Source organism: Ranitomeya variabilis, chromosome 3 (genome assembly GCF_051348905.1).
Source record: "Ranitomeya variabilis isolate aRanVar5 chromosome 3, aRanVar5.hap1, whole genome shotgun sequence".
NCBI classification, from domain to species: domain Eukaryota; kingdom Metazoa; phylum Chordata; class Amphibia; order Anura; family Dendrobatidae; genus Ranitomeya; species Ranitomeya variabilis.
The window spans coordinates 640,187,663-640,212,392 of NC_135234.1; the positions used below are offsets into that span (position 1 = coordinate 640,187,663).

At 45.3% G+C, this 24,730-nt stretch overlaps 1 protein-coding gene across 6 annotated transcripts in view; it reads right to left on the minus strand.

The window, feature by feature from the left end:
- Window positions 1–7,403: 7,403 nt before the first annotated feature.
- BAZ2A (bromodomain adjacent to zinc finger domain 2A) overlaps window positions 7,404–24,730 on the minus strand; it is a 67,655-nt gene continuing 50,328 nt past the window's right edge. For 2 of the 6 annotated variants that reach the window (XM_077297615.1, XM_077297618.1), the window contains 8 exons: window positions 17,529–17,684; window positions 17,264–17,424; window positions 16,888–17,165; window positions 16,657–16,789; window positions 16,397–16,543; window positions 15,780–15,985; window positions 14,741–14,884; window positions 7,424–8,156 (listed from right to left, as the gene is read on the minus strand). In XM_077297615.1, the coding sequence (XP_077153730.1) occupies window positions 7,958–8,156; window positions 14,741–14,884; window positions 15,780–15,985; window positions 16,397–16,543; window positions 16,657–16,789; window positions 16,888–17,165; window positions 17,264–17,424; window positions 17,529–17,684 (1,424 nt within the window). In that variant the 3' untranslated portion in view covers window positions 7,424–7,957. Of the gene's footprint in view, window positions 8,157–10,430; window positions 14,126–14,740; window positions 14,885–15,779; window positions 15,986–16,396; window positions 16,544–16,656; window positions 16,790–16,887; window positions 17,166–17,263; window positions 17,425–17,528; window positions 17,685–24,730 lie in introns of those variants that run through there. The other 4 variants (XR_013223999.1, XM_077297617.1, XR_013224000.1 and 1 more) reach the window with 4 other exon arrangements.

Below are 24,730 nucleotides of genomic sequence, written 5' to 3' on the forward strand. Positions count from 1 at the left end.
ACCAACCCTCGGGAAGTGTCCAGGATCATGCCCAGGAAGGAAATCCGCTGAGCTGGGACCAGAGAAGATTTGTTCAGGTTTATCAACCAACCTAGCCAAGAAAGAGTATTCAAAGAATTGCGGACGCACTCCTCGCAGGCCTGGAAGGACGGTCCCTTGATCAAGAGGTCATCTAGGTAGGGCAAGACGATCAAACCGCAGGATTGTAGAATGGACATGACAACCGCCATGACCTTTGTGAACACTCTGGGGGCGGTAGCAAGGCCGAAGGGCAAGGCTGTGAATTGAATATGTTCTCCGCAAATGGCAAATCGCAGTAACCTTTGGTGAGGGGAAAGATCGGAATGTGAAGGTATGCGTCCCGAATATCGATGGAGGCCAGGAACTCCCCCTGCTCCATCGAGGAGATGACGGAACAGAGAGACTCCATCCTGAAATGCAGACTCTGACAAATTTGTTAAAGAGCTTTAGATCCAGGATGGGCCTGACTGTACCATCCTTTTTTGGGACCACAAACAGATTCGAATAGAACCCCTCGAACCGCTTGTTTCCAGGAACCGGGGTAATGACGCCATCCTGGCGGAGTAACTCGATGGCTTGGTAAAAGGACCGAGCTCTGGTTCCATCTTTGGGGGGCCGAGAGGCAAAAAACCGGGTTGGGGGTGGGAAACAAACTTGATTTTGTATCCGGAGGACACCAGATCTCTGACCCATTCGTCGTGGACGATGGTGAGAAAGAGATGTCGGAAATAGAGTAGGCGGCCACCTACTCCTCTGGTGTCGTCCGGAACACGTCGCGAGTCATTTAACCGAAGAACTTGCTCTTCCCGCCTGTAGCATCTGAAATAAGCTGGTCTAGCCTATCTCCAAATACAGTAAGCGGCCACTCAGGTAAGGTAAAGAAGTTAAAGACTTCTTGGATGCAGAGTCCGCTCACCACTCCCTGAGCCATAACGCTCTTCTGATAGCTACTGCATTTGAAGCTGCGAGCGCAATTAGCCGCGTCTATGGATGCGTTTACCACATAGTCACTGGCCAAAGACATCTGGTTTGCCAGCTCTGATATATCCGGAGGAAGATTACTCTTTTGCAAAGTCTTGTACAGAGAATCTGCCCATGATACCATGGCTTTAGCTACCCATGTAGCTGCAAAGGAGGGAGCAAGTGCAGAACCTGATGCCTCAAAAAACGAATGGGTGAGGCCGTCTGTTAAGTGATCCGTGGGGTCCCTGATGGAGGATCCATCAGGCAAGGACAGAAGCGTTTTTGAAGCCAAACAGGAGGATCCACTGGAGGGGATTCTGCCCACTGTTTGCGGAGGTCAGATGGGAAAGGATATCTGGCCTCAAGGGACTTCTGTCCTGTGAAGCGTTTGTCCAGCCGCTCTCTGTGGCGCCTGGAACTCAGGGTGATTGGCAAACACCCTATGAGGACGTTTAGCCCTTTTAAAGGACACCGCATTATCCGCTTGTGCAGAAGCGGGTTCTTCGCTAACCTGCAAGGTCTAGTTGATGGCCTCTATGAGACCATCTAGTGTTGTCTGGTAACCCAGAGATTCTAAGTCAAGGGGCCCTTCAGACTCGTACTCAGAGGATTGTTCGCTATCAATCCCGGGAGAGGGAGAGCGAGAAACGGAGCTCACGGATGCCAAGGCGCCGGAGGGCCTGGGAGACGTGCTATGTATCCGTTTCCTAGATGCCTGTGCTTGCTTTAAGCGAGGACAGTCCCTGCAGGCCGACGGTTCCCGAGATGTATGGGAATCCTCTGAGACAGGCAGATTCGTGTCCCCACTCCTGGACGGATCCTGAAGGGACTCAATGGCCTTGGTTAAGGAAGCCATGGACTGTGATAGGGATGCAATCCACTCAGGGGGACTAGTCACAGGGTCGGTGGTGGCGGGAGGCTCCGGAGCGCATTTGGTATCACATGTTTTGCAGAGCGCAGTAGTGTGTCCGTTCGGTAACGCAGCCTGACAGGAAGTACATGAGGTGAAAAACACTATGTATTTTGGTGGCCTTTTTGGAAGTCTTCGGTAGGGACATGCTGTACCTTTATCTCCAATGTATAAGTGAATATACTGCAGGGAAGAGCAGAGCCCTTTGTGTGAAAGATAAGGAGAGGCCTGGAGAAAGTGTGCAGAGCATTTACCCAGGTCCTGTGCCCTTGAGACAGCCTAGTCGCCTTGGTTGGAGCGCAGACCTGTCCTCCTGTGTGCCAGCTCCATGTAAGATGGCAGCTGAGAATAGAAGAAATTGCTTCTTGTAGAGGACGAGAAGCGCCAGGAAGGTGGGCAGATACCGGCTTGCGGCCTAGCAGAGGTCGAAGCCAGGGACTAAATTAGCGGCGCCCGGCCGAGAAAGCGACACGCTACCGGAGCCCCCCCCGGGTCCTCAACTTACCGCGGAGCCTGGAGGTAAGAAATGGATGGCGCAGGGACCCTCTTATCCACCATCCTCTTCTATGGGGGAGATGGAGAGGAACCGTCCAGCTACATGCAGCGGCGCTGTTGTATCAGTGATGGTGCAGTGGGAGCAGCACGGACACCATAGGAGCTTCTGTGTATCCTAAGGGTTCGCTCCCCTAAGATGGAACAGGGCTGTGTCTGGCTGTGGCTTGGCTCAGAAGGGGGTACATGGAGGTGACACTCCATGTTCCTGTCTGTTGCTGGTACAGGGAGACTGATGCCCTAAAGGGAACCGTCACCCCTAGTATAGCTCAGGCCTGACTTGCGTTGCAGGAGAGGGTACGGGAAGGTGACACTCCCAGTGCTCGCCTATTGTTGATTGGGGGAGATCGGCCCCTTGAAAGGGTCCGTCGCCCCTTCCTCGTAGAAAAATTTTAAAAGAAAAATTAAAGGAATAAAATTAAAAAAGTATGGTCTGAATAGCAGACCCCGTGTGCCTCCTACGGACACTAAGCAAGAACTGGTTGTCTCTAGAGCCGGTGGGTGGTGTATACTGCAGAGGAGGAGCTAACCTTTTTTGTATTTACTTATTGTCAGCCTCCTAGTGGTAGCAGCATACACCCACGGTCCTGTGTCCCCCAATGAGGCGAAGGAGAAATTTACATTTGGTATCTTTATTTTTGAAGCCTGATATGTGGGAAAAGGTTGAAAAGTTCCAGGGAGCCGAATACTTTCGCAAGGCACTGTACCTTTGATCATTGTGGCTAGCATTCTGTTTTAACTTCATTGGTCCACAGGACTTGTTTCCAAAATGTGTCAGGCTTGTTAAGCTTTTTTTTTACATACGTCTGACGCTGAATTTTATGGTGACGACGCAGGAGAGGTTGTCTTCTGATTACTCCTCTATGAAGGCCACATTTGTGCAGGTGTCTCTGAACACTAGAACAATGTATCACAACTCCAGAGTCTGTTAAATCTTTCTGAAGGTCTTTTGCAGTCAAGTGGGGGTTCTGATTTGCCTTTCTAGCAATCCTACGAAGAGCTCTCGCTGAAATTTTGCTTGGTCTTCCAGACCTTATCTTGATCTCCACTGTTCCTGTTAACTGACATTTCGAACTGAGGAAAGGGCAACTTGGGCCGCCTCCTGCTTTGTGGGCCTTCACCATTTTCATTCTCAGAGTGCTAGGCTGCTGCTTTGAAGAACCCATGGCTGCTGTTTTTTCTGGCACAAGGTTAGAGGAGACTGGGTTTTAATAAAGCTGGGAAATTTGCATCACCTGGCCTTTCCTAATGATGATAGTGATCAAGCGATAACCCTAACAGGCTAATTAAGGTCTGAAACCTTGATCAAAGTTATCTGAGCGCACAAATCTCCAAGGGTGCCCAAACTTTTGCATTGGCCCATTTTCCGTTTTTTTTTTCAAATGAAGTTAACAAACGATTCAGAAATATACTCTCTACACTGTTAATGTGGTTAAAGACTATTCTAGCTGCAAACGTCTGGTTTGTAATGCAATATCTTCATAGGTGTATAGAGGCCAATTTCCAACAACCATCACTCCAGTGTTCTTATGGTACTTTGTGTTTGCTTTCATGTGAAACTCGACAGTCTATTCTTGTTCTTAGAAATTAAGGCTATTCCATGTGAGAAATTGCCAAGAAACTGAAGATTTCCTATAACGGTGTGTACTACTCCCTTCAGAGAAGAGCACAAACAGGCTCTAACCCAGTGTTTCTCAACTCCAGTCCTCAAGACCCCACAACAGGTCATGTTTTCAGGATTTCCTTAGTATTGCATAGGCGATGGAATTAATGCTTGAGCAGGTGATGAAATTATCACCTGTGCAATACTAAGGAAATCCTGAAAACATGACCTGTTGTGGGGTCTTGAGGACTGGAGTTGAGAAACACTGCTCTAACCAGAGTAGAAAGAGAAATGGGAGGCCCTGCTGCACAACAAGACAAGTGCATTAGAGTCTGTAGTTTGAGAAATCGATGCCTCACAGGTTCTCAACTGGCAGCTTCACTAAATAGTACACGCAAAACGTCAGTGTCAACGTCTACAGTAAAGAGGCAACTCCGGGATGCTGGCCTTCAGGGCAGAGTGGCAAAGAAAAAGCCATATCTGAGACTAGCTAATAAAAGGAAAAGATTAATATGGGCAAAAGAACACAGACATTGGACAGAGGAAGTTTGGAAAAAAGGGTTATGGACAGACTAACCCAAGTTTGAGGTGCTTGGATCACACAGAACATTTGTGAGATGCAGAATAACTGAAAAGATGCTGGAAGAGTGCCTGACGCCATCTGTCAAGCATGGTGGAGGTAATGTGATGGTCTGGTGCTGGTGAAGTGGGAGATTTGTACAAGTTAGAAGAGATTTTGAATAAGGAAGGCTATCGCTCCATTTTGCGACACCATGTCATACCCTGTGGACAGCGCTTGATTGGAGCCAATTTCATCCTACAACAGGACAATGACCCAAAGCACACCTCCAAATTATGCAAGAACTATTTAGGGAAGAAGCAGACAGCTGGTATTCTATGTGTAATGGAGTGGCCAGCGCAGTCACCAGATCTCAACCCCATTGAGTTGTTATGGGAACAGCTTGTCCGTATGGTACGCAAAAAGTGCCCATCAAGCCAAACCAACTTATGTAAGGGGCTTCTGGAAGCATGGGGTGAAATTTCTTCAGATTACCTCAGCAAATTAACTGCTAGAATGCCAAAGGTCTGCAATGCTGGAATTGCTGCATAGGGAGCATTATTTGACGAAAGCAAAGTTTATTTCAAATAAAAATCTTTTTTTTTTAACCTTGTCAATGTCTGGACTAGATTTTCAATTCATTTGGCAACTCATTTGATTATTAAAAGTATAAGTTTTCATGGAAAACACAAAATTGTCTGGGTGACCCTAAACTTTAACGGTAGTGTGTGTGCGCGTGTACTATATAATATATATATATACACACATACACTATATATACAGTATATATACATACATATATACACACAAATACCATACATTATTATTATAGCGCCATTTATTCCATGGCGCTTTACATGTGAGGAGGGGTATACATAATGAAAACAGGTACTATAATCTTGACCAATACAAGTCACAACTGGTACAGGAGGAGAGAGGACCCTGCCCACGAGGGCTCACAATCTACAAGGGATGGGTGAGGATACAGTAGACAAAAAAAATAAAGGGAACACAAACAGAATATAACTCCAAGTAAATCAAACTTCTGTGAAATCAAACTGTCCACTTAGGAAGCAACACTGTTTGACAATCAATTTCATATGCTGTTGTGCAAATGGAACAGATGGAAATTATTGGCAATTATCAAGACACTCAATAAAGGAATGGTTCTGCAGGTGGGGACCACAGACCACATCTCAGTACCAATGCTTTCTGGCTGATGTTTTGGTCACTTTTGAATGTTGGTTGTGCTTTCACACTTGTGGTAGCATGAAACGGACTCTACAACCCACACAAGTAGCTCAGGTAGTGCAGCTCATCCAGGATGGCATATTAATGCGAGCTGTGGCAAGGTTTGCTGTGTGTCAGCATAGTGTCCAGAGGCTGGAGGCGCTACCAGGAGACAGGCCAGTACACCAGGAGATGTGGAGGGGGCCATAGGAGGGCAACAACCCAGAAGCAGGAACGCTACCTCAGCCTTTGTGCAAGCAGGAACAGGAGCACTGCCAGAGCCCTGCAAAATTACCTCCAGCAGGCCACAAATGTGCATGTGTCTGCACAAGTGGTTAGAAACAGACTCCATGAGGATGGTCTAAGTGCCCGACCTCATCAGATGGGGGTTGTGCTCACAGCCCAACAGTGCAGGATGCTTGACATTTGCCACAGAACACCAGGATTGGCAAATTTGCCACTTGCGCCCTGTGCTCTTCACAATTGAAAGCAGGTTCACACTGAGCATATGACAGACATGACAAGAGTCTGGAGCCGCCGTGGAGAGCGATCTGCTGCCTGCAACATCCTTCAGCATGACCGGTTTGGCAGTGGGTCATTAAAGTTGCGGGGTGGCATTTCCTTGGAGGGCCGTACAGCCCTCCATGTGCTCGCCAGAGATAGCCTGACTGCCATTAGGTACCGAGATGAGATCCTCAGACCCCTTGTGAGACCATATGCTGGTGCGGTTGGCCCTGGATTCTTCTTAATGCAGGACAATGCCAGACCTTATGTGGCTGGAGTGTGGTAGCAGCTCCTGCAAAATGAAGGCATTGAAGCTTTGGACTGGCCCGCCCGTTCCCCAGACCTGTATCCGATTGAACACATCTGGGACATCATATCTTGCACCATCCACCAACATCACGTTGCACCACAGACTGTCCAGGAGTTGGCGGATGCTTTAGTCCAGGTCTTGGAGATCCCTCAGGAGACCATCCGCCACCTCATCAGGAACATGCCCAGGCATTGTATGGAGGTCATACATGCACGTTAAGGCCACACACTACTGAGCATCATTTCCTTGTTTTGAGGCATTTCCACTGAAGTTGGATCAGCCTGTAACTTCGTTTTCCACTTTGATTTTGAACATCATCCCAACTCCAGACCTCCGTGGGATATTATTTGTGATTTACGTTGATCATTTTTAGGTTTTATTGTTCTTAACACATTCCACTACGTAATGAATAAAGATCTACAACTGGAATATTTCATTCAGTGATATCTAGGATGTGGGATTTAGTGTTCCCTTTATTTGTTTGAGCGGAAATGTTTCATCTTTAACTTTAAGCCTTTTAGAGATCATTTCATCTTCATCTTGCTTAACTGTTCACAATAACAGTGATTTTGACCAGGGGTGCCCAAACTTTTACATGCCACTATATGTCTATTCATTCCTAGCTGCACTGTTCCTTTAACAGTCTAGTGATAATCGTATCAGGCATGGAACATTTGGACAAGCATTCACAATACATACAAACTGTATGGTCTCAAGCTTGTTTCATGCTCGTGTTTGTTTGAGAAAAACAGACAGAAAGATCAATACATTTCTATGACTCAATTTTATTTTATTTCAGCTGCTAAAGGGCACACTACAGCACATGTGCAACAACGTGAAGTTCTAAATTTTTTTTGTTTGTTTGTTTAATTTCTTAGAAACGAGATTGGTCCTAAAAATATAGAAAGAAATAAATTTAAAATTCACAGAAAAAACTGTACATTTATCAAAAGTCACTATAACACAGTTTGGTTACATATATATATAAAAAATAATATAGAAGGATGTGAGAGCTGGTGGGGGTATTCTGGTGTGGGTCCAAAGCACCTTCGTAGCTGCAGGACTGACCGTGATGGGGAACGCAGTCATACAGAGATGCTTAGTGCACTGGTACAAAATCCACACTCACTCTCATTCAGTGTAGCAAAGACTAAACCTGTGTTTTTCCTATTCTGTTTTGTGTTGTTGAGCATTTTTCGGTAATGTATCTGCTGCCAGCTTTCATACACATACCTTCCATGGAAGTGACTTGTGTTTGAAATAAAGCCTCAATTGTAAGGAACTGTAACGCACTGCACTGAAATGTCAAGGCCTCCGTGTCACAAAATGGATTATTAGAGAGCTTATATAGCGATGTGAAAGCAGACACAGCTCACATGTCGTATCAGTCAAGTTGATAAGAAGGATCCATGCACAGCAAGAATAAACAAATACCCACCTATGCCAATGTTTCTCAGCAAAGAAGAGGGCAGTTAATATAGAGAAGATAAACTCTGGATACATCCTATAAGGGAGGACAATATTTACATTTTTAAAACTGCCTTGTAACTATTGACACTAATTCATATTAAAATGAAAGTTGTAACAAAAGGCTGTCATTAAAGGGAAACTATCACCCCCCAGGACGTTTTTAAGTAAAAGTGTTACCTTCAGCAGCACTCAGGCTGCGTTCTGTGAAGGTGGCTCTTATGTTTAGTATCCCTAGGAATGCTGAAATAATCAGTTTTATAAATTTGGCGCCATACCTCTTGAGTCAGGGAGGTATGATTTCTCCCTGACACAAGCGCCTTGCAGCCGTCCATCATCCCACCGGGTGCAGCCTCCTCTCTGTCGTGACGTCACCGGCGCCTTCATGTAGCCGAGGCCCCAGATCCTGCCCCGCACTGTGTTGCATCTTGCAAGACTTCGGCACTATCTTCAATGGAGCACGGTGACCGGCTCCACTGCACAGGCGCCAGATTCCCAGCCCCGCAGTGTGAATACATCATAACACACTGCGGGGCGGGATCTGGGGCCTCGGCTACACGAAGGCGCCGGTGACGTCACGACAGAGGAGGCGGCGCCCGGTGGGATGATGCATGGCTGCAAGGCGCTTGAGTCAGGGTGAATCATACCTCCCTGACTCAATAGAGTTATGGCGCCAAATTTATAAAACTGATTATTTCAGCATTCCTAGGGATGCTAAAGATAAGAGCCACCTTCACAGAATGCAGCCTTAAGGCCCCGTCTCACATAGCGAGATCGCTAGCGAGATCGCTGCTGAGTCACTAGTTTTGTGACGCAACAGCGACCTCAGTAGCGATCTCGCTATGTGTGACACGTACCAGCGATCAGGCCCCTGCTGTGAGATCGCTGGTCGTGTCGGAATGGCCTGGACCTTTTTTTGGTCGTTGAGGTCCCGCTGACATCGCTGAATCGGTGTGTGTGACACCGATCCAGCGATGTCTTCACTGGTAACCAGGGTAAACATCGGGTTACTAAGCGCAGGGCCGCGCTTAGTAACCCGATGTTTATCCTGGTTACCAGCGTAAATGTAAAAAAAACCCAAACACTACATACTCACCATCTGATGCCCGTCCGGTCCCTAGCCGTCTGCTTCCTGCTCTGACTGAGATCCGGCCGTACAGCGAGAGCGCAGCGTGCAGCAGTGACGTCACCGCTGCGCTCTGCTCTCACTGTACGGCGGCTCAGTCAGAGCAGGAAGCAGACGGCTAGGGACCGGACGGGCACCGAAAGGCGAGTATGTACTGTTTGTTTTTTTTGTAACCAGGGTAAACATCGGGTTACTAAGTGCGGCCCTGCGCTTAGTAACCCGATGTTTACCCTGGTTACCCGGGTGCTGCAGGGGGACTTCGGCATCGTTGAAGACAGTTTCAACTATGCCGAAGTCGTTCCCCTGATCGTTGGTCGCTGGAGAGAGCTGTCTGTGTGACAGCTCCCCAGCGACCACACAACGACTTACCAACGATCAAGGCCAGCTCGTATCGCTGGTCGTGATCGTTGGTAAATCGCTATGTGAGACGGGGCCTTTAGTGCTGCTGAAGGTGGCTCTTTTACTTAAAAACACCCTGGGGGGTGACCGGTTCCCTTTAAAGTGAGTATTTTTACCTTATCATCTCAAAGAAAATCTGTGCTGATTAAAGGGTTGTTAGCAATCCTTAGGGCCCACTGCTGCCCAGGTCTCCTGCTTGTCATTTTTGAAGGGCACACTCCTGACCGATTTAAAGGGAATCTGTCAGCAAGTTTTTACTATGTAATTTGAAGACAGGAGATAGATGCAGAAACACAGAATTCAGTGATGTGAAGGATTTATCACCAAGAGGATAACATTGCCAGACTAGTGCTGCAGCTACGCACCTCACTGTCTAAGGACTTTGTACACGGAGAGCCTGGGGTGGGCGGGGTTAGCTGTGGTGTGGGCGGGGTTAGCTTTCTCACCTCTGCTGCATTCTAAATCTAAAATCTCTGATTGTGTCATAACGGCTGCACCCAGTAATCTAAGTGATATATTGTTGTATTCGGCTTCTCTTTGCCTACATTACGCTGCTTTAAGAGGAGATAGCAAACAACCTTCTGACAGATTCCCTTCAACAGTTTGGACTAGAATTAAAATCTATAAACACCTATAGGAGAGATGACTATTGGCTGCCATGTCAGATTCAGCATTATTGTGCTATATCAAAAACAATGCCACGTTGCGGATATCTGTGTGGATTTTTCCGCTCAGTTTTTGAAAAATCCGCAGGTAAAACGCACTGCGTTTTACCTGCGGATTTCCAGAGTTTCTACATCTGCGGATTCCTATAGAGGAGCAGGTGTAAAACGCTGCGGAATCCGCACAAAGAATTGACATGCTGCGGAAAACAAACCACAGCGTTTCCGCGCGGTATTTTCCGCAGCATGGGCACTGCGGATTTTGTTTACCATAGGTTTACACGGTACTGTAAACCGGATGGAAATCTGCTGCGAATCCGCAGCGTCCAATCCGCTGCGGATCCACAGGCAAATCCGCAACGTGTGCACAAAGCCTAAGGCGAGTTTTACCCCACTAGTTTTCATTAGTACCTTTCTGCAGTATGGATCCACGCACATAAAACATACCCTGGGTGGTTGGGAGGAGTTAGCATTGTAATCTAATCTTCTGGGCATGCATTATTAATCCTATAATAACCCTTTACTGCTTAATTCTACTACTTTTATGCAATGTATTATAATTATTGTTTATTAATAAAGATAAGTTCAAATTGATATATATTTCTCTTGTCCGAATAGTTTTTTGGCATAGTTTGGACCAGTGTTGTCGTTGAGACACTGGCCCGAACGTTGCACTTTCTGATGCTACCAAAGTCAGCTTTGTCTCTGCAGCATCGGAGGAGCACGGAGGCTGGCCAAATCCAGCCATCTGGCAAGCTACAGAGCAGTGCTTACACGTTCTGTAGAAAAGAGCTTATTAATGCTGTGCTCCTTGCATAAGAGACTGGCCACATCTGATAGAATGCATCAGTGGCCAGCAACCTAAGCAGTGGGCAACACAAAATTAAACATCCCTTCATCTTTACAAATCAAGAGTATTTTTAACAAGTATAGTAGCTTGTTTTGCAGTTTTAATTATTTATGATGAGAAACTCCCTTTGTATTTTCTATGCTTAAAAATAAAATGGCTGTCTGCAGTCACCACTAGGGGGGCTTGCTGCATACTGTTTATACATTAACAGTATAGAGTGGACTCCCAAGCTCCCTCTAGTGGTGACTGAAGACAGACAGAATTTATCGCTTAACTTATCCAACCACTACAATAGATCAGTAGTATGCAGGATCTAAAGTTAGACTTTAAAGAAAGTGGAAAATTGCGAGGAACATCAACACATACAACTTTAGAATAAGGTAAACCTGGTCATTACTGTCGGAAGCAACAGCACCCAGAGAAATCAGATGGTAAAATCAAGTATTACAAATATCTCAACAAAGGCTTTAACATTACTCAAAGATATGGCGGTCACTTAGAGAAAAATAAATATGTCTGCATTTTATAAATTTATTTTAAAGTTTGTTGTCTACTACTTAATACCAAAATAAAAAAAAAAAACAACTCTTAAACATCCGAAATAGAAAAATATTTGAGTGCAGCGCCAGCTTACATCTAAAGATCTACCTTGCGTAGTTCTGCCTGCTAAACATGTCATAAAACTAAATGAGTTCCCCACTTTGTTACCCAACAGAACAGATAATCCAGTGTAAGACTCCAGACGATGATTTTCTCACCGATTTGAGACTGTCATTTCACTGGGTATAGTGCAAAGGATAATACAGTTTATTGCTTTACAATGCAACGTGATGGTTGCAGTCAAATATTGCTTTATAATCCAAATACACCAGCCCATATTCCTATTACTTGTGAAACTTGAGGAAGGAATGTATGGGTCTAACCCATGTGAGCCTTGGACTTTCAGATCTGAAGGGGTAAAGATTTGAGATTTTTGGGATGTTCTACTAGGAAAGACCACCCTCGTAAAGTGCAAGATCAGCTATACCAGACTAACCTGAAGACGACTAACCTGAAATGAGAAGGTATCCTAAAACTTATGCGTACAGGCAGAACTTAGATCAAAGGAATGGGGTGGAATGTGCTGGCACTGCGCTTTTTTAGAATGGAAGGAGAATGTCTTGAGAAAAAAAAAAAATTCAAGGCAAAACAACATATAATGGACTGGCTGAATCAGAGTGTACAGATCCCCTCTGGTTTATACCAAGAACTTGTTCCCATTTCTAGATTTGCCAAGTATTACATATTCAATGGATTAGTGTATGGATCAATGTATAAATCTCGGGCCAGACCAATCAGGGAATGAATAGAAGAAAAGTAGACTACATCTTCAATCCACACAATGGTCCTGTACTACCTGAATGACGAAACTTCTCAGTAACGCACGGATGCAGACCAGTTTTTGAAATAAACCTCATGATGCTTCTGGGGAACCAAATGAATGATCTCTAACCTAATAAAAGGTCACTGTCGGGGTGGAGGTGCACAGACTGCTACAGCACTTACTGGTAAAATAGTCTTTCGGAGGTTGGAAAATGTTCAAACAGACAAGATTTTAAATACCAAAAGCAAATGGCTATAGAGCCGACACCATGATAAATAAATAGACAATGTCAATAAAAAAGGAAGAGGTAACATTGATTCTACACAACGTACTATAAAAGTCAAATTAAAAAAAATACAAAAAAAACAAACAAAAAAACGATTGTAGCAAATGTCCTCTGGGAACCCTGTAGTGCTTAAGGCCAATGAAGGCCAAGGGTACTTCTACTCGACAATAACAAGTACCTCAATCTCAACATAAGGGGGCAAATGACAGAAGAGGAGCCGCTGGCATGGGAGGAGGTAGTGCCGGAAAAGGATGGAGACTAAAAAAATAAAAAAAAACTTTATAACACAAACAGTGATTAACTAAAAGAAGCAGCACATTGAACAAGACATGGTTGGAGGTGATAAGATCCAAGTTCAGGCCTGGGACACAAATTTATTGTTCTGGCACCGAACACTGGCCCGTATGACACCACACGCTAGAAAGCAGATACCTCATCTATGGTCCCAAAAAAAAAAATGCACAAAGTCGCTATTGCTATTGAATAGGTCCTGGTGTAGGGGTTAAAAACCCGGCGACAGGAACAGGAGTGAGCAGCTACTGAAAGCGTTGAATATGGCCATGTGACAACTTCTGACCAACCCTAGTACAGCTAAGATGTAGCTCATCATTAGGCAGCTTGGTGCCAATGGTGGGTGAATGGATGGACTATGTATACAAGTACAGTATACATATGTGCATTTTGTATGTTACACTAATGCAGATGTCGCAGTGGAATACATGTAAACGTGCGTATTTCAGCGGGGATATCCAGGTTCAGTAGGCGTGAAACATATTGGCTCATGGACGCTTAGTAGCAGGTCTACATAAGCATACTTAACACTGAGATGTGAATGAAGATATGGCCAAGATGAGCCGGGCATGGTAGCACAGCTACCTGTGGTTGAGGGTGGGCCGCCCTGGTGACAACGGTGAAAAGTCCAACCTCAGAGGGAGTGAAAGGAATTCAGACACACTGGGAAAATGGATTTGAGAAGGGGTGCAAGGGCCCCAGGTAATGAGAAATTAAACCTGAAGTTGTCAAAATTTCTCTTCAAAGTGGGGTGCGCACCTTGAAAGATGAACGGACAATAAGAGAGATAAACCCGTTTTTTCAGTGTTGCAGAGATGCACGAACAAATGGTAAAACTAAGAGAAATTGCGGCTCCAGCCTCAAAGGGAAATGTTTTCTCGCTCTTGGTTGAATTCCTCCCATCGGCTTTCATAGAACTTTTTCAGAACCAGTCCAGCCTTCCCAACGACAGAGTCATCCTCATTGAACAGTTGGCAATTACTGAACACGAGCTCGGCATCTTCTGCAAATTCTTGGTAGCTGGTATATCTACAGACGTGAAGAGAGAAGACGGTGATATAGGAGGGGAGCAGTCTGTATTATACACACTGAGTGGGAATTTCACTACACAAGAGCTTTATAAAATATACAGATGTATTCCCGTCCTACCCTGGAAGGCATATCAACAGAAAGCATGCATCTTAAGGGGTGGTCTGGTCATCCATTTCCTGTGACCAATCTATGTAATAGGTCACCAAGATCAGATCACAGGGGGTCCAGCATCAGCACCCCCAGCAAATACCTGGTAGTATCTCCGCTGGATGTAATCATTGACCAGAGCTGCACTGCACACATCCATCTAATGCGTACTGCGTGCTAGCAGGTATTAGTCAGCTCAAGAGAATAAGAGCAGATCTGCAGTACCTGGCACAATGGAGCTGAGCCCTGTGGGTGCCATGTGTCATACACCCACCAATCAATAACATGTGACCGTAAAAACCATTAAAGACAAAGCAAAAATCTGACCAGCATGCAGTGATCCTAGTAAGAGTGACCAAATGGCTATCCTTACTACTAGCCATAGTAAACGTTTGCTCTAATAAACTCCTAAAATCTATTTTCTACAATGTTAATATAGTACGCACTCTGTTATTAAAGACTTACCGTCCATTCAGCAACTTGTTCCGCATGGTGGAAAAATCCATAGGGTTCTTGATGATTTTCCTGTAGCCAGGTACAAGGCGCGGGTTCACGGGTTCTAGGAACGGCCAGGCATCATCATGGGACTCCATCTCCATCAAGATGATTCTAAATAACAGAGAAGTCATGGTTACACAGGCGCTAGCCCTACTCTTAGATTAGAAGAATATTTTTACAATCAAAATGAGCATTCTGATATAAAAGAAAGGAACTGGCTGGCATTCAGATTGCCAAGGGTTTAACTGTCAGATCTTCAGCAGACAGAGGCATCAATCGCACAAAATTAGATACTTCAAAAGGATGTCGCCAGCAATTCACTATAGTTCACCAAAATTAACCAAACAGTTGGACAAGCCACATTATATTTTGCATAAATTGCAAAAACTCATTATTGCAGTCCAGAGTACAGAATATATATATCACTGGTGTGAACAAGTCTGTGTCTGCTGCTCCATCAGGAGAATATAAGCTACACCAAATTACACACGAAGGAGGTGAATATTTGACCATCACTTATATATGAGCTTGTTGGAAGATCCATGCCCAAACTATGGGTTTTAACAAAGAATATGGCCTCTTTTGTGAATAACCGCCTCCGCTCTCCTGGAAAGCTTGGAACAAGATTTCATAGTGTCCACAAGAAATTGGATTTATTTGCATCTTTAGAAGTTATAGATGTCTGTATCTTTTTCTTTCAGAAATATTCTATGGATTTTAATATTTTAATGGAGAGAAGTGCAACATGACGTCGCATTCCCATCAACGGTATAGAGGTATATAGTATAGTATAGTATATCATAGTTATTGCACCTCTGAAGAGAAAAAAAAAAAAGTGCTTTCTGACCCAGCTGAACAGGAGCTATTTGTGCCTAGTGTCAGCTTCCGCGTGGCAGCAGCTTACGGCCATTCTCTGCTGTGTCCCTCAATGAAGCGATACAGAAATAGTATTTTATGGTGATCGCAATACTGTGAAGAGGCAAAGAAAATGTGCTCTCGGACTCACTCGCAGAACGTTAAGTCAGGGCACTGGCTTCGAGTTCCGATTCGTCTCCGTTTTGCTAGTGACACATCTACTGGGGATTGTTGTGAGACTGCTGTTGGCTCTTTTCGACGCGACTGCTTCAAGGGACTGTCGTCTTGATAGCGTTGCACGCTTTTTTTGGCTCTTTTTGAGGAGCCGCTGGGTCGTAGATACTCGCTTTCGCTTTGCTAGAAAAAAAAAAAAAGTGAAAATAAATTACACACAACTGACAGAATTTATAAACATATGTCTATATAGATGTAGTAACATTAAGAGTAATTTTGCAAACACTGTTTGCCTTCGGTAAGTGCGTGTCCACATGGGTCAGATATGCAGAGGAGGTTTCAGGCAGAACATGCTTAATACAGCAGCATGGTGGACAGGATGCTGCGATGGTGGATGCACTTGCTGAAAATCATCACTTGAAGTTTCATTATATAAACAATCAAAGTTGATTTTATCAGCAGAGGAATATCCACTTCTGAAAGGAAACGTGTTTGACCATGCCAATCACCGCCCTGCCAAGCAATGTCATTCATCCGTGACTCAAAGTCCTGCCCGGCTTCCTTTTAAAACAAACTCTACTATAAATCACTTACCAAAGAAATACAGTTGGGGCAAAACCAGTCTCCGTCTGGGATCTCAGTCATCCGAGGCCGATGGCAGTAAGTGTGGCAACCACGATCACAACTATCACAGAGCAGCAAGCTTTCATCATTGTCACCTTTTCGACAATAAATGCAAGTCTGGAAAAAATAACGGCAGGGTTCTTTAAAACATATAGAGTAAGACGTAAAAATAAAGCACAATAACTGAGGTGCATGAAATAAAAGCTACAAGAGCTCACTCAGTCTCTTACCACTTTATTAACTGAACGCTCCCAAGCGAAGGACTTCTCCAGCTGCTGCACACACAGAGATAGCTGAGCTGAACTTCGGCATCGCTCCACTGTTTGGCGCCACAGACGCAGACGGGATGTAATGCTGTACTGACTGCCACAAACAAACGATGTAAAGATGTGTATATCATGAACAAGTTATAAAGATAGTAAAGGCATCGTAGAATCGGAGGATGGGATTACTGCTCTTACGTTTCAGTGGTAGACGAGGTCTCTGGGTCAGTGATGACAATCTTCTCATGCTGCACCTCGCTCAATATCCACAGTGGTTCCTTCAGATATCTTCTTTCTACATTCTGCTCCAGGTCCAGCAGCCGGAGCACAGCTATGTCTAGCGGATTACCTGGCTCTCGATGTGCTCGCCCTTCTTCTCTTTTCACTTTTGCAAGGATATCATCTGATGCTTCTACTTTGTGCTCAAAGTATTTTAGGTCACTCCGAATGGAGTCTAAACTAGGAGGGGTCCAGCCCTGGAAAAATGTTAAAGCCATGAAAGTTACAGTGCATTCTCTTAGGCTATTCTGACATTGTCGATGTGCAAGTAACACAAATGGTAAGTTAGACTGACCCGTAGCTGCAAGTCTGACATCATGACCCTCAGTTCCAAGTCTTCCACCCATTGTAGAACAGAGAGATCCACTTGAAATGTCCATTGCTCCACTGACCAATTGTCCAGTCTTTCCTGACTCACAGGGTGACCTTCAGTGGGTGTGAACTGGAAGAGTGCATCTACAGTAGGTACAAAGACAAGGAGAATTAGTGATAACTACTTTATCAAATTATTCATTTATAAAACCATGCAAATATGGTAAGCAGAAAATAAAGTCTCTTACCAGTGGCAGACCGGGCGCACATCTCCTTGAGATGCACAAGATGTTTTGTGAGATGTTTGTGCAAAGACTTTTCACGCATCCCTCGAGGATGTAAAGCTTTCAGCAGTGATTCCAGCACAGCTGGGTCCTTTATCCACCACCAGGCGTTTGTCATATCTGCAAATTAGAAAGCAGATCAGGTAATCACACCTAGTTTACTCTGGTATGGACATTATATTTCAGCATTCAACAATTCTCTCTCACATACTACTAAAAACAGGACACAAACCTCACGCAACAAGTGATGAGACAACTGAAGGGAGTAACGTTGGTCACACACATAATATATTGAATTCGGCAGAAATGGCTTCCAAGTTTGTGTGTATGAAGACCTCAGAACTTCCTAGACAGCAGATTCAGAGCCTCTTATGTGTGACTGCTACACACGTGGTCAAAATTGTTGGTACCCCTCGTTTAATATATTAAACACAGTCTTAGAAAAATTTTTTTTTGCAAAACGTCAAAAACTGTAATAAATACACACTACTACTTAAATACGGAGTAGAAAGACGAAACAGCAGAAATAATTAAAATGTTTGTAAGTTTATTGAAAAATAATTAAAAACATGTAAAATACCAAAAAATAAGCTATAAGAACCACACATGACAGAGCACACAAACAGGGACTTCTGAAAAAATCAATATACATGTACCAAGCCAGGTATGCTTAGAGAATTAATGCCTTATATGAAAAGCATATTTATGAGCAGATAAATATAATTAACTGTGCTGCCAAATATATATAACACTTAATTATATGTGCAAAGAATGCTACATAAAGTGCCAATGAATAAATACCCATTAAATATATATACAAAAATAAATAAATAATAAATGTGGACTTGTAGATGACCTAAAGTGTCCTTAGGACACTTTAGGTCATCTTGTAGATTATTTATTTTTGTATATGGGTATTTATTCATTGGCACTTTATGTAGCATTCTTTGCACATATAATTAAGTGTTATATATATTTGGCAGCACAGTTAATTATATTTATCTGCTCATAAATATGTCGCAGGAGAGGATACGGTGAGGTGAAACTCCCGTGCTCGCCTGTTGTTGGTTCGGGGGAGATCGGACCATGAAAGAATCCGTCGCCCCCTTCGTCTGGAATAGATTAAAAAGAAAAAATCCATGAGAATAAAAATCAGTGTGCCTCCTACGGACACTAAGCTTGAACTGGGTGTCTGGAAGCCAGTATGAGGGTGTATACTGCAGGGGAGGAGCTAACCTTTTTTTGTCTCAGCTTAGTGTCAGCCTCCTAGAGACAGCAGCATAACCCATGGTCCTGTGTCCCCCAATGAGGCGAAGGAGAAATATGCTTTTCATAAGGCATTAATTCTCTAAGCATACCTGGCTTGGTACATGTATATTGATTTTTTCAGAAGTCCCTGTTTGTGTGCTCTGTCATGTGTGGTTCTTATAGCTTATTTTTTGGTATTTTTCATGTTTTTAATTATTTTTCAATAAACTTACAAACATTTTAATTATTTCTGCTGTTTCGTCTTTCTACTCCGTATTTAAGTAGTAGTGTGTATTTATTACCCCTCGTTTAATGACAGAAAAACCCACAATGGCCATAGAAATAACTTGAATCTGACAAGAGTAATAATAAATAAAAGATCTATGAAAATGAACAAATGAAAGTCAGACATTGCTTTTCAACCATGCTTCCACATTATAACCAAAAATTATAAAACTCATGAAATAGGCCTGGACAGAAATGATGGTGCCCTTAACTTAATATTTTGTTGCACAACCTTTTGATGCAATCAAATGATTCCTGTAACTGTCAATGAGACTTCTGCACCTCTCGACAGGTATTTTGGCGCACTTCTCAAGAGCAAACTGCTCCAGTTGTCTCGTGTTTGAAGGTTACCTTTTCCAGACGGCATGTTTCAGCTCTTTCCAAAGATGCTCAATAGGATTTAGGTCAGGACTCATAGAAGGCCACTTCAGAATAGTCCAATGTTTTCCTCTTAGCCATTCTTGGGTGTTTTTAGCTGTGTTTTGGGTCATTATCCTGTAGAAGACCTATGACCTGCGACTGAGACCAAGCTTTCTGACACTGGGCAGCACATTTCTCTCTATAATCCCTTGATAGTCTTGAGATTTCATTGTACCCTGCACAGATTCTAGACACCCTGTGCCAGATGCAGCAAAGCAGCCCCAAACATAACAGAGGCTCCTCCATGTTTCACATGCTTCATTTTTCCATCTGTGAACACAGATCTGATGTGTTTTGCCAAAAAGTTTAATTTTTGTCTCATCTGTCCAAACGACATTCTTCCAGAAGCTTTGTGGCTTGTCAACCTGTAATTTGGCAAATTCCAGTCTGGCTTTTTTATGATTTTTTTTTCCCAACAATGGTGTCCTCCTTGGTCGTCTCCCGTCCACTTTGACTCATACAACGACGGATGGTGCAATCTGACACTGATGTTACTTGAGCTTGAAGTTCACCTTTAATCTGTTCAGAAGTTTTTCTGGGCTCCTTAGTTACCATCCGTCTCTTTGATTTGTCATCAATTTTCCTCCTGCAGCCACGTCCAGGGAGGTTGGCTACAGTCCCAGGCATCTTAAATTTATGAATAATACGTGCAATTTTAGTCACAGGAACATCAGGCTGCTTGGAGATGGTTTTATAACTTTTACATGTTTGTCTATAATTTTCTTTCTAATCTCCTGAGACAACTCTTTCCTTCGCTTCCTCTGGTCCATGTTGAGTGTGATACACACCATGTCACCAAACAGCACAGTGAGCACCAGTAGCCCTATATACAGGCCCACTCACTGAGTCCAAGGTTGTAGACACCTGTAATGCTAGTTAGCGGACACACCGTGATTTAACATGTCCCTTTTGTCAGATTATTTTCAGGGGTACCATCATTTCTCTCCAGTCCTATTTCATAAGTTTTATTTTTCTTTTTTAAATTCTGTGGAAGTATGGTTGAAAAGAAATGTCTGACTTTCATTTGTTCATTTTCATAGATCTTTTATTTATTATTACTTTTGTCAGATTCAAGTTATTTCTGTCATTAAATGAGGGGTACTAACAATTTTGACCATGTGTTTATTAGCATTTCCTTCCGACACATTACTTTATACATGTTCTGGGTAGGACGGGGGGTATAAGCCGATGCCCAGAACCCAATAGCAGCATGAGGCAAACACTGCATTTCATACGCTCTGTATAAGGGGTAGGCTTTACACCCTAAAGGGTGGTCTTACTGAACAGAATAGGAGTGGAGCTGCAGTACCTGAGAACGGCCACTACCATGTACACCTGGCTGATGCAGAAAAGAGGGATTTTTGGTTCTTACCGTAAAATCTCTTTCTTGGAGCCTTCATTGGGGGACACAGGTAACCATTGGTGTATGCTGCTGTCGCTAGGAGGCTGACACTATGCAAATAAGGAAACGTTAACTCCTCCTCGGCAGTATACACCCTATGATAGGCACAATGCAACTCAGTTTGGTGCTAAAGCAGTCGTAGGAGTAAGTATAAGGAACTCAACCTATGTACCAACCCAAAACAACGGCAGGTTGGCCAACACGGTATAAAATAAAGGGAGGGTCCTGTGTCCCCCAATGAAGGCTCCAAGAAAGATTTTACGGTAAGAAACAAAATTCCCTCTTTCTTTCTCGCTTCATTGGGGGACACAGTTACTCATGGGGCGTCCAAAAGCAGTCCCAAGGGTGGGAAAAAATAGTCAGAGAAAAGAAGACTTAGGTCGGCCAGTGGGAAACCGCCGCCTGCAGTATCTTCCTACCCAGACCTGTATCCGCAGAAGCCTGAGTATGCACCTTGTAGAACCTTACGAAGGTGTGAAGGGACGACCAGGTTGCAGCTTTGCAAACCTGCAAAGCCGAAGCCTGGTGAGAACGGCCCAAGAAGCTCCCACAGCCCGGGTAGAGTGAGCCCTCACCCCAGGAGGAGGCTGTTTATCCTGAACACGGTATGCCTCCAGAACCGCTGAACGAATCCAACAAGCAATAGTGGATTTAGAAGAGGGGATCCCTTTTTGACGACATTCATAGACGACAAACAGGATCGGACTGGTGAAAAGAAGCAGTTCTGGTAAGATAGACTCGGATAGCCCTAACCAAATCCAGCTTGTGGAGAGATTTCTCCAAGGGATGGACCAGGGAAGGGCATAAGGAAGGACGATGTCCTCGTTGATGTGAAAAGCCAAAACTACTTTTGGTAGAAAGGCAGGAACAGGCCGCAGGACTACCTTGCCCTGGTGCAGAGTCAGGAAAGGAGAACGGCAGGATAATGCCACCAACTCGGATACCCTCCTAATAGAGGCCACCTTCCAAGATAGGAGAGAAAAGGAAATGTCCTAGATTGGTTCAAAAGGCGCGTGTTGGAGGGCGCCGAGAACGAGGTTGAGATCCCATGGCTCAACCGGGGAATGGTAAGGAGGTGCTATGTGGGCAACACCTTGGAGGAAGGTCCTGACTTGGGGAAGGGAAGCTAGGTCACTTTGGAAAAGGATGGACAGGGTGGAAACCTGGCCCTTTAAAGTACTCAAAGAAACTCCCGAATCGAGACCCGCTTGAAGGAAGCCAAAGACTGAAGGAAAGGAAAAAACCATAGGGAACAAGCTGTTGTCGTCGCATCATCGGAAAAAGGCTTTCCAACAACTATGATAGATGCGAGAAGAAGCCGGTTTCCTAGCTTTTATCATGGTCTGTATGACGCTGTGAGAAAAACCTGCGTCCCTTAGGATTGCGGCCTCAACGGCCATACCATTAAATTCAGAGACCGAGAATTCGGGTGGAAGAGGGGCCCCGGCGATAAACGATCCGGGTGGTCTGGGAGTCTCCAGGGGACGTCCGACAGCATGATTACTAGCTCCGCGTACTAGGACCTGTGAGGCCAATCTGGAGCTATTAAGAGAACGGGGACCCTCTCTGCCTTTATCTTTTTTACGACCCTTGGGATCAAGGGAAGAAGAGGAAAAAGAGAGGACATGTGGAACTGGGCCCACGGGATCACCAGGGCGTCGCAACAGATGGCCATCGGGTCCCGAGACCTGGCTACATACTAGGGAACCTTGTGGTTAGTTCAGGAGGCCATTAGGTCGACGTCCGGAACTCCCCATCTCTGACATATTTGGTTGAAGACGGTGGGATGGAGAGACCACTCCCCTGACGCGAGGCCCTGACGGCTGAGGAAGTCGGCTTCCCAATTGTCCACCCCTGGAATGTGGACAGCTGAGAAGGCGGGAACGTGGTTCTTTGCCCAGCATAAAATGTGACACCTCCATCATGACCTGCTTGTTGCGAGTCCCTCCCTGATGGTTTATGTAAGCCACAGCCGTGGCGTTGTCCGACTGAACGCGGACCGGATTTCCCATGAAGAGGGGCTGCCAGCGGAGGAGGGCAAGGAAGATCGCCCTGATCTCCAAGAGATTGATGGGGAGAAGGGTCTCGTGAACCTTCCAGCGACCGTGCGCTGTGTGATGGAGAAAGACCGCACCCCACCCCTGAAGACTGGCGTCGGTGGTGACGATATGCCAGCGGAGGGGGAGAAATTACCTCCCGCGCAGGGTGGAGGTGGAAAGCATCCACCAAGTGAGAGACTGTCTCACATTGAGAGGATGGCGATCCAGGGAAAGTAGGTTCTTGTCCCAGGCAGACAGGAGAGCCAGCTGGAGAGGGAGAGAGTGAAATTGAGTGTAAGGTACTGCATCCATTGAAGCGACCTTCTTCCCTAGAACTTTCATGCAGAGTCGCAGAGTCAGAGGAACCGGGCGCTTTAAGGCTTTGATGCCCTGGTGGAGAGAGAACTTCACTTTCGAGAGGAAGACCCGAGCTTGGATGGTGTTGAATTCCATGCCCAGGAACTCGAGGCGTTGAGTTGGAATCAAGGTCGACTTGTTCCTGTTGATTATCCAGCCGAGGCGGATCAGCGTGTCCAGAGTGATCTGGAGACTCTGGTCGCAGTCCCGGTGAGAAGGACCCTTGACCAGAAGGTCGTCGAGATAGGGGATTATGAAGATCCCCTTTGAACGAAGGATGGCCATGACCGCTGCCATTACTTTTGTAAAGACCCTGGGGGCGGATGCTAGGCCGAACGAGAGAGCTGTAAACTGGTAATGTTGCTCCTGGATCGCGAAACGAAGGAACCTCTGATGCTGCTGACAAATAGGAATGTGCTGGTACGCATCCTGAATGTCCACAGAGCACAGATATTCCCCCGGTTCCATGGAAGCGATCACCCGAAGGTGGCGGTTCAACTGTTTGCGATCCAAAATCGGGCGGAGAGAGCCGTCTTTTTTCGGAACCATGAACAGATTTGAGTAAAAATCCAAAAACCGCTCGCGGTCAGGAACAAGAATGATCACTCCTGAGGTGAGGAGGGCATCGACGGCCTGGATGAGCCCTGGGGCATGGGACGGCTGCTTGGGTGGATGGGAGTGGAAGAAACATCTTCCTGGGGGCGAAGAAAATTCTATTTTGCAGCCTGATGTGACAATCTCCCTGACCCAGGCATCGTCAACTACCGATAACCAAGCCTCTGTGAACAGAAGAAGCCTGCCTCCCACCCTGGAAAGATTTCCAGGTGGGGGTGACCCATCATTTTGAAGAGAATCTGTGGCCGCGAGATCCGGAAGGTTTAGAGGAGCGGCTCTTAGCCCTCCAGTGAGGGGTAGGTCTGAAGGAAGGTTTTCGCCATTCCCCCGAGCGGAAGAACGCTCCTGCTGGGAGGAACCGCCAGAGAAGGAGAAGGGCCGGAAGGGTCGAAAGGACTGGGGTCCCCTATGATTAAAGGGGTGCTTAGGCCTGGATTGAGGGAGAGAGGTGCTTTTTTCCACCTGTAGCGTCGGAGATGATCTGGTCTAGCTTAGTGCAGAAGAGCCTGGAGCCCTGGAATGGAAGGCCAGTGAGAGACTTTTTAGAAGCGGGGTCAGCGTTTCACGCCTTCAACCAAAGGACACGGCGAATGGCAATGATGTTGCCGTTTCCTCTTGCGGAACAAGCAGCCGCATCCAAGGAGGCATTTAACAGATATTTCACAACGTGTGCAATCTGGTCCGCTAAATCGGCTAGTTCCTCCGAAGGAGCCGAAGCCACGATGCCCCTGCGAAGTATCTTGGCCAAGGCAGACACGGCTTTCGCCACCCAAGAGGCGGCGAAATTTGGGCAAAGGAGG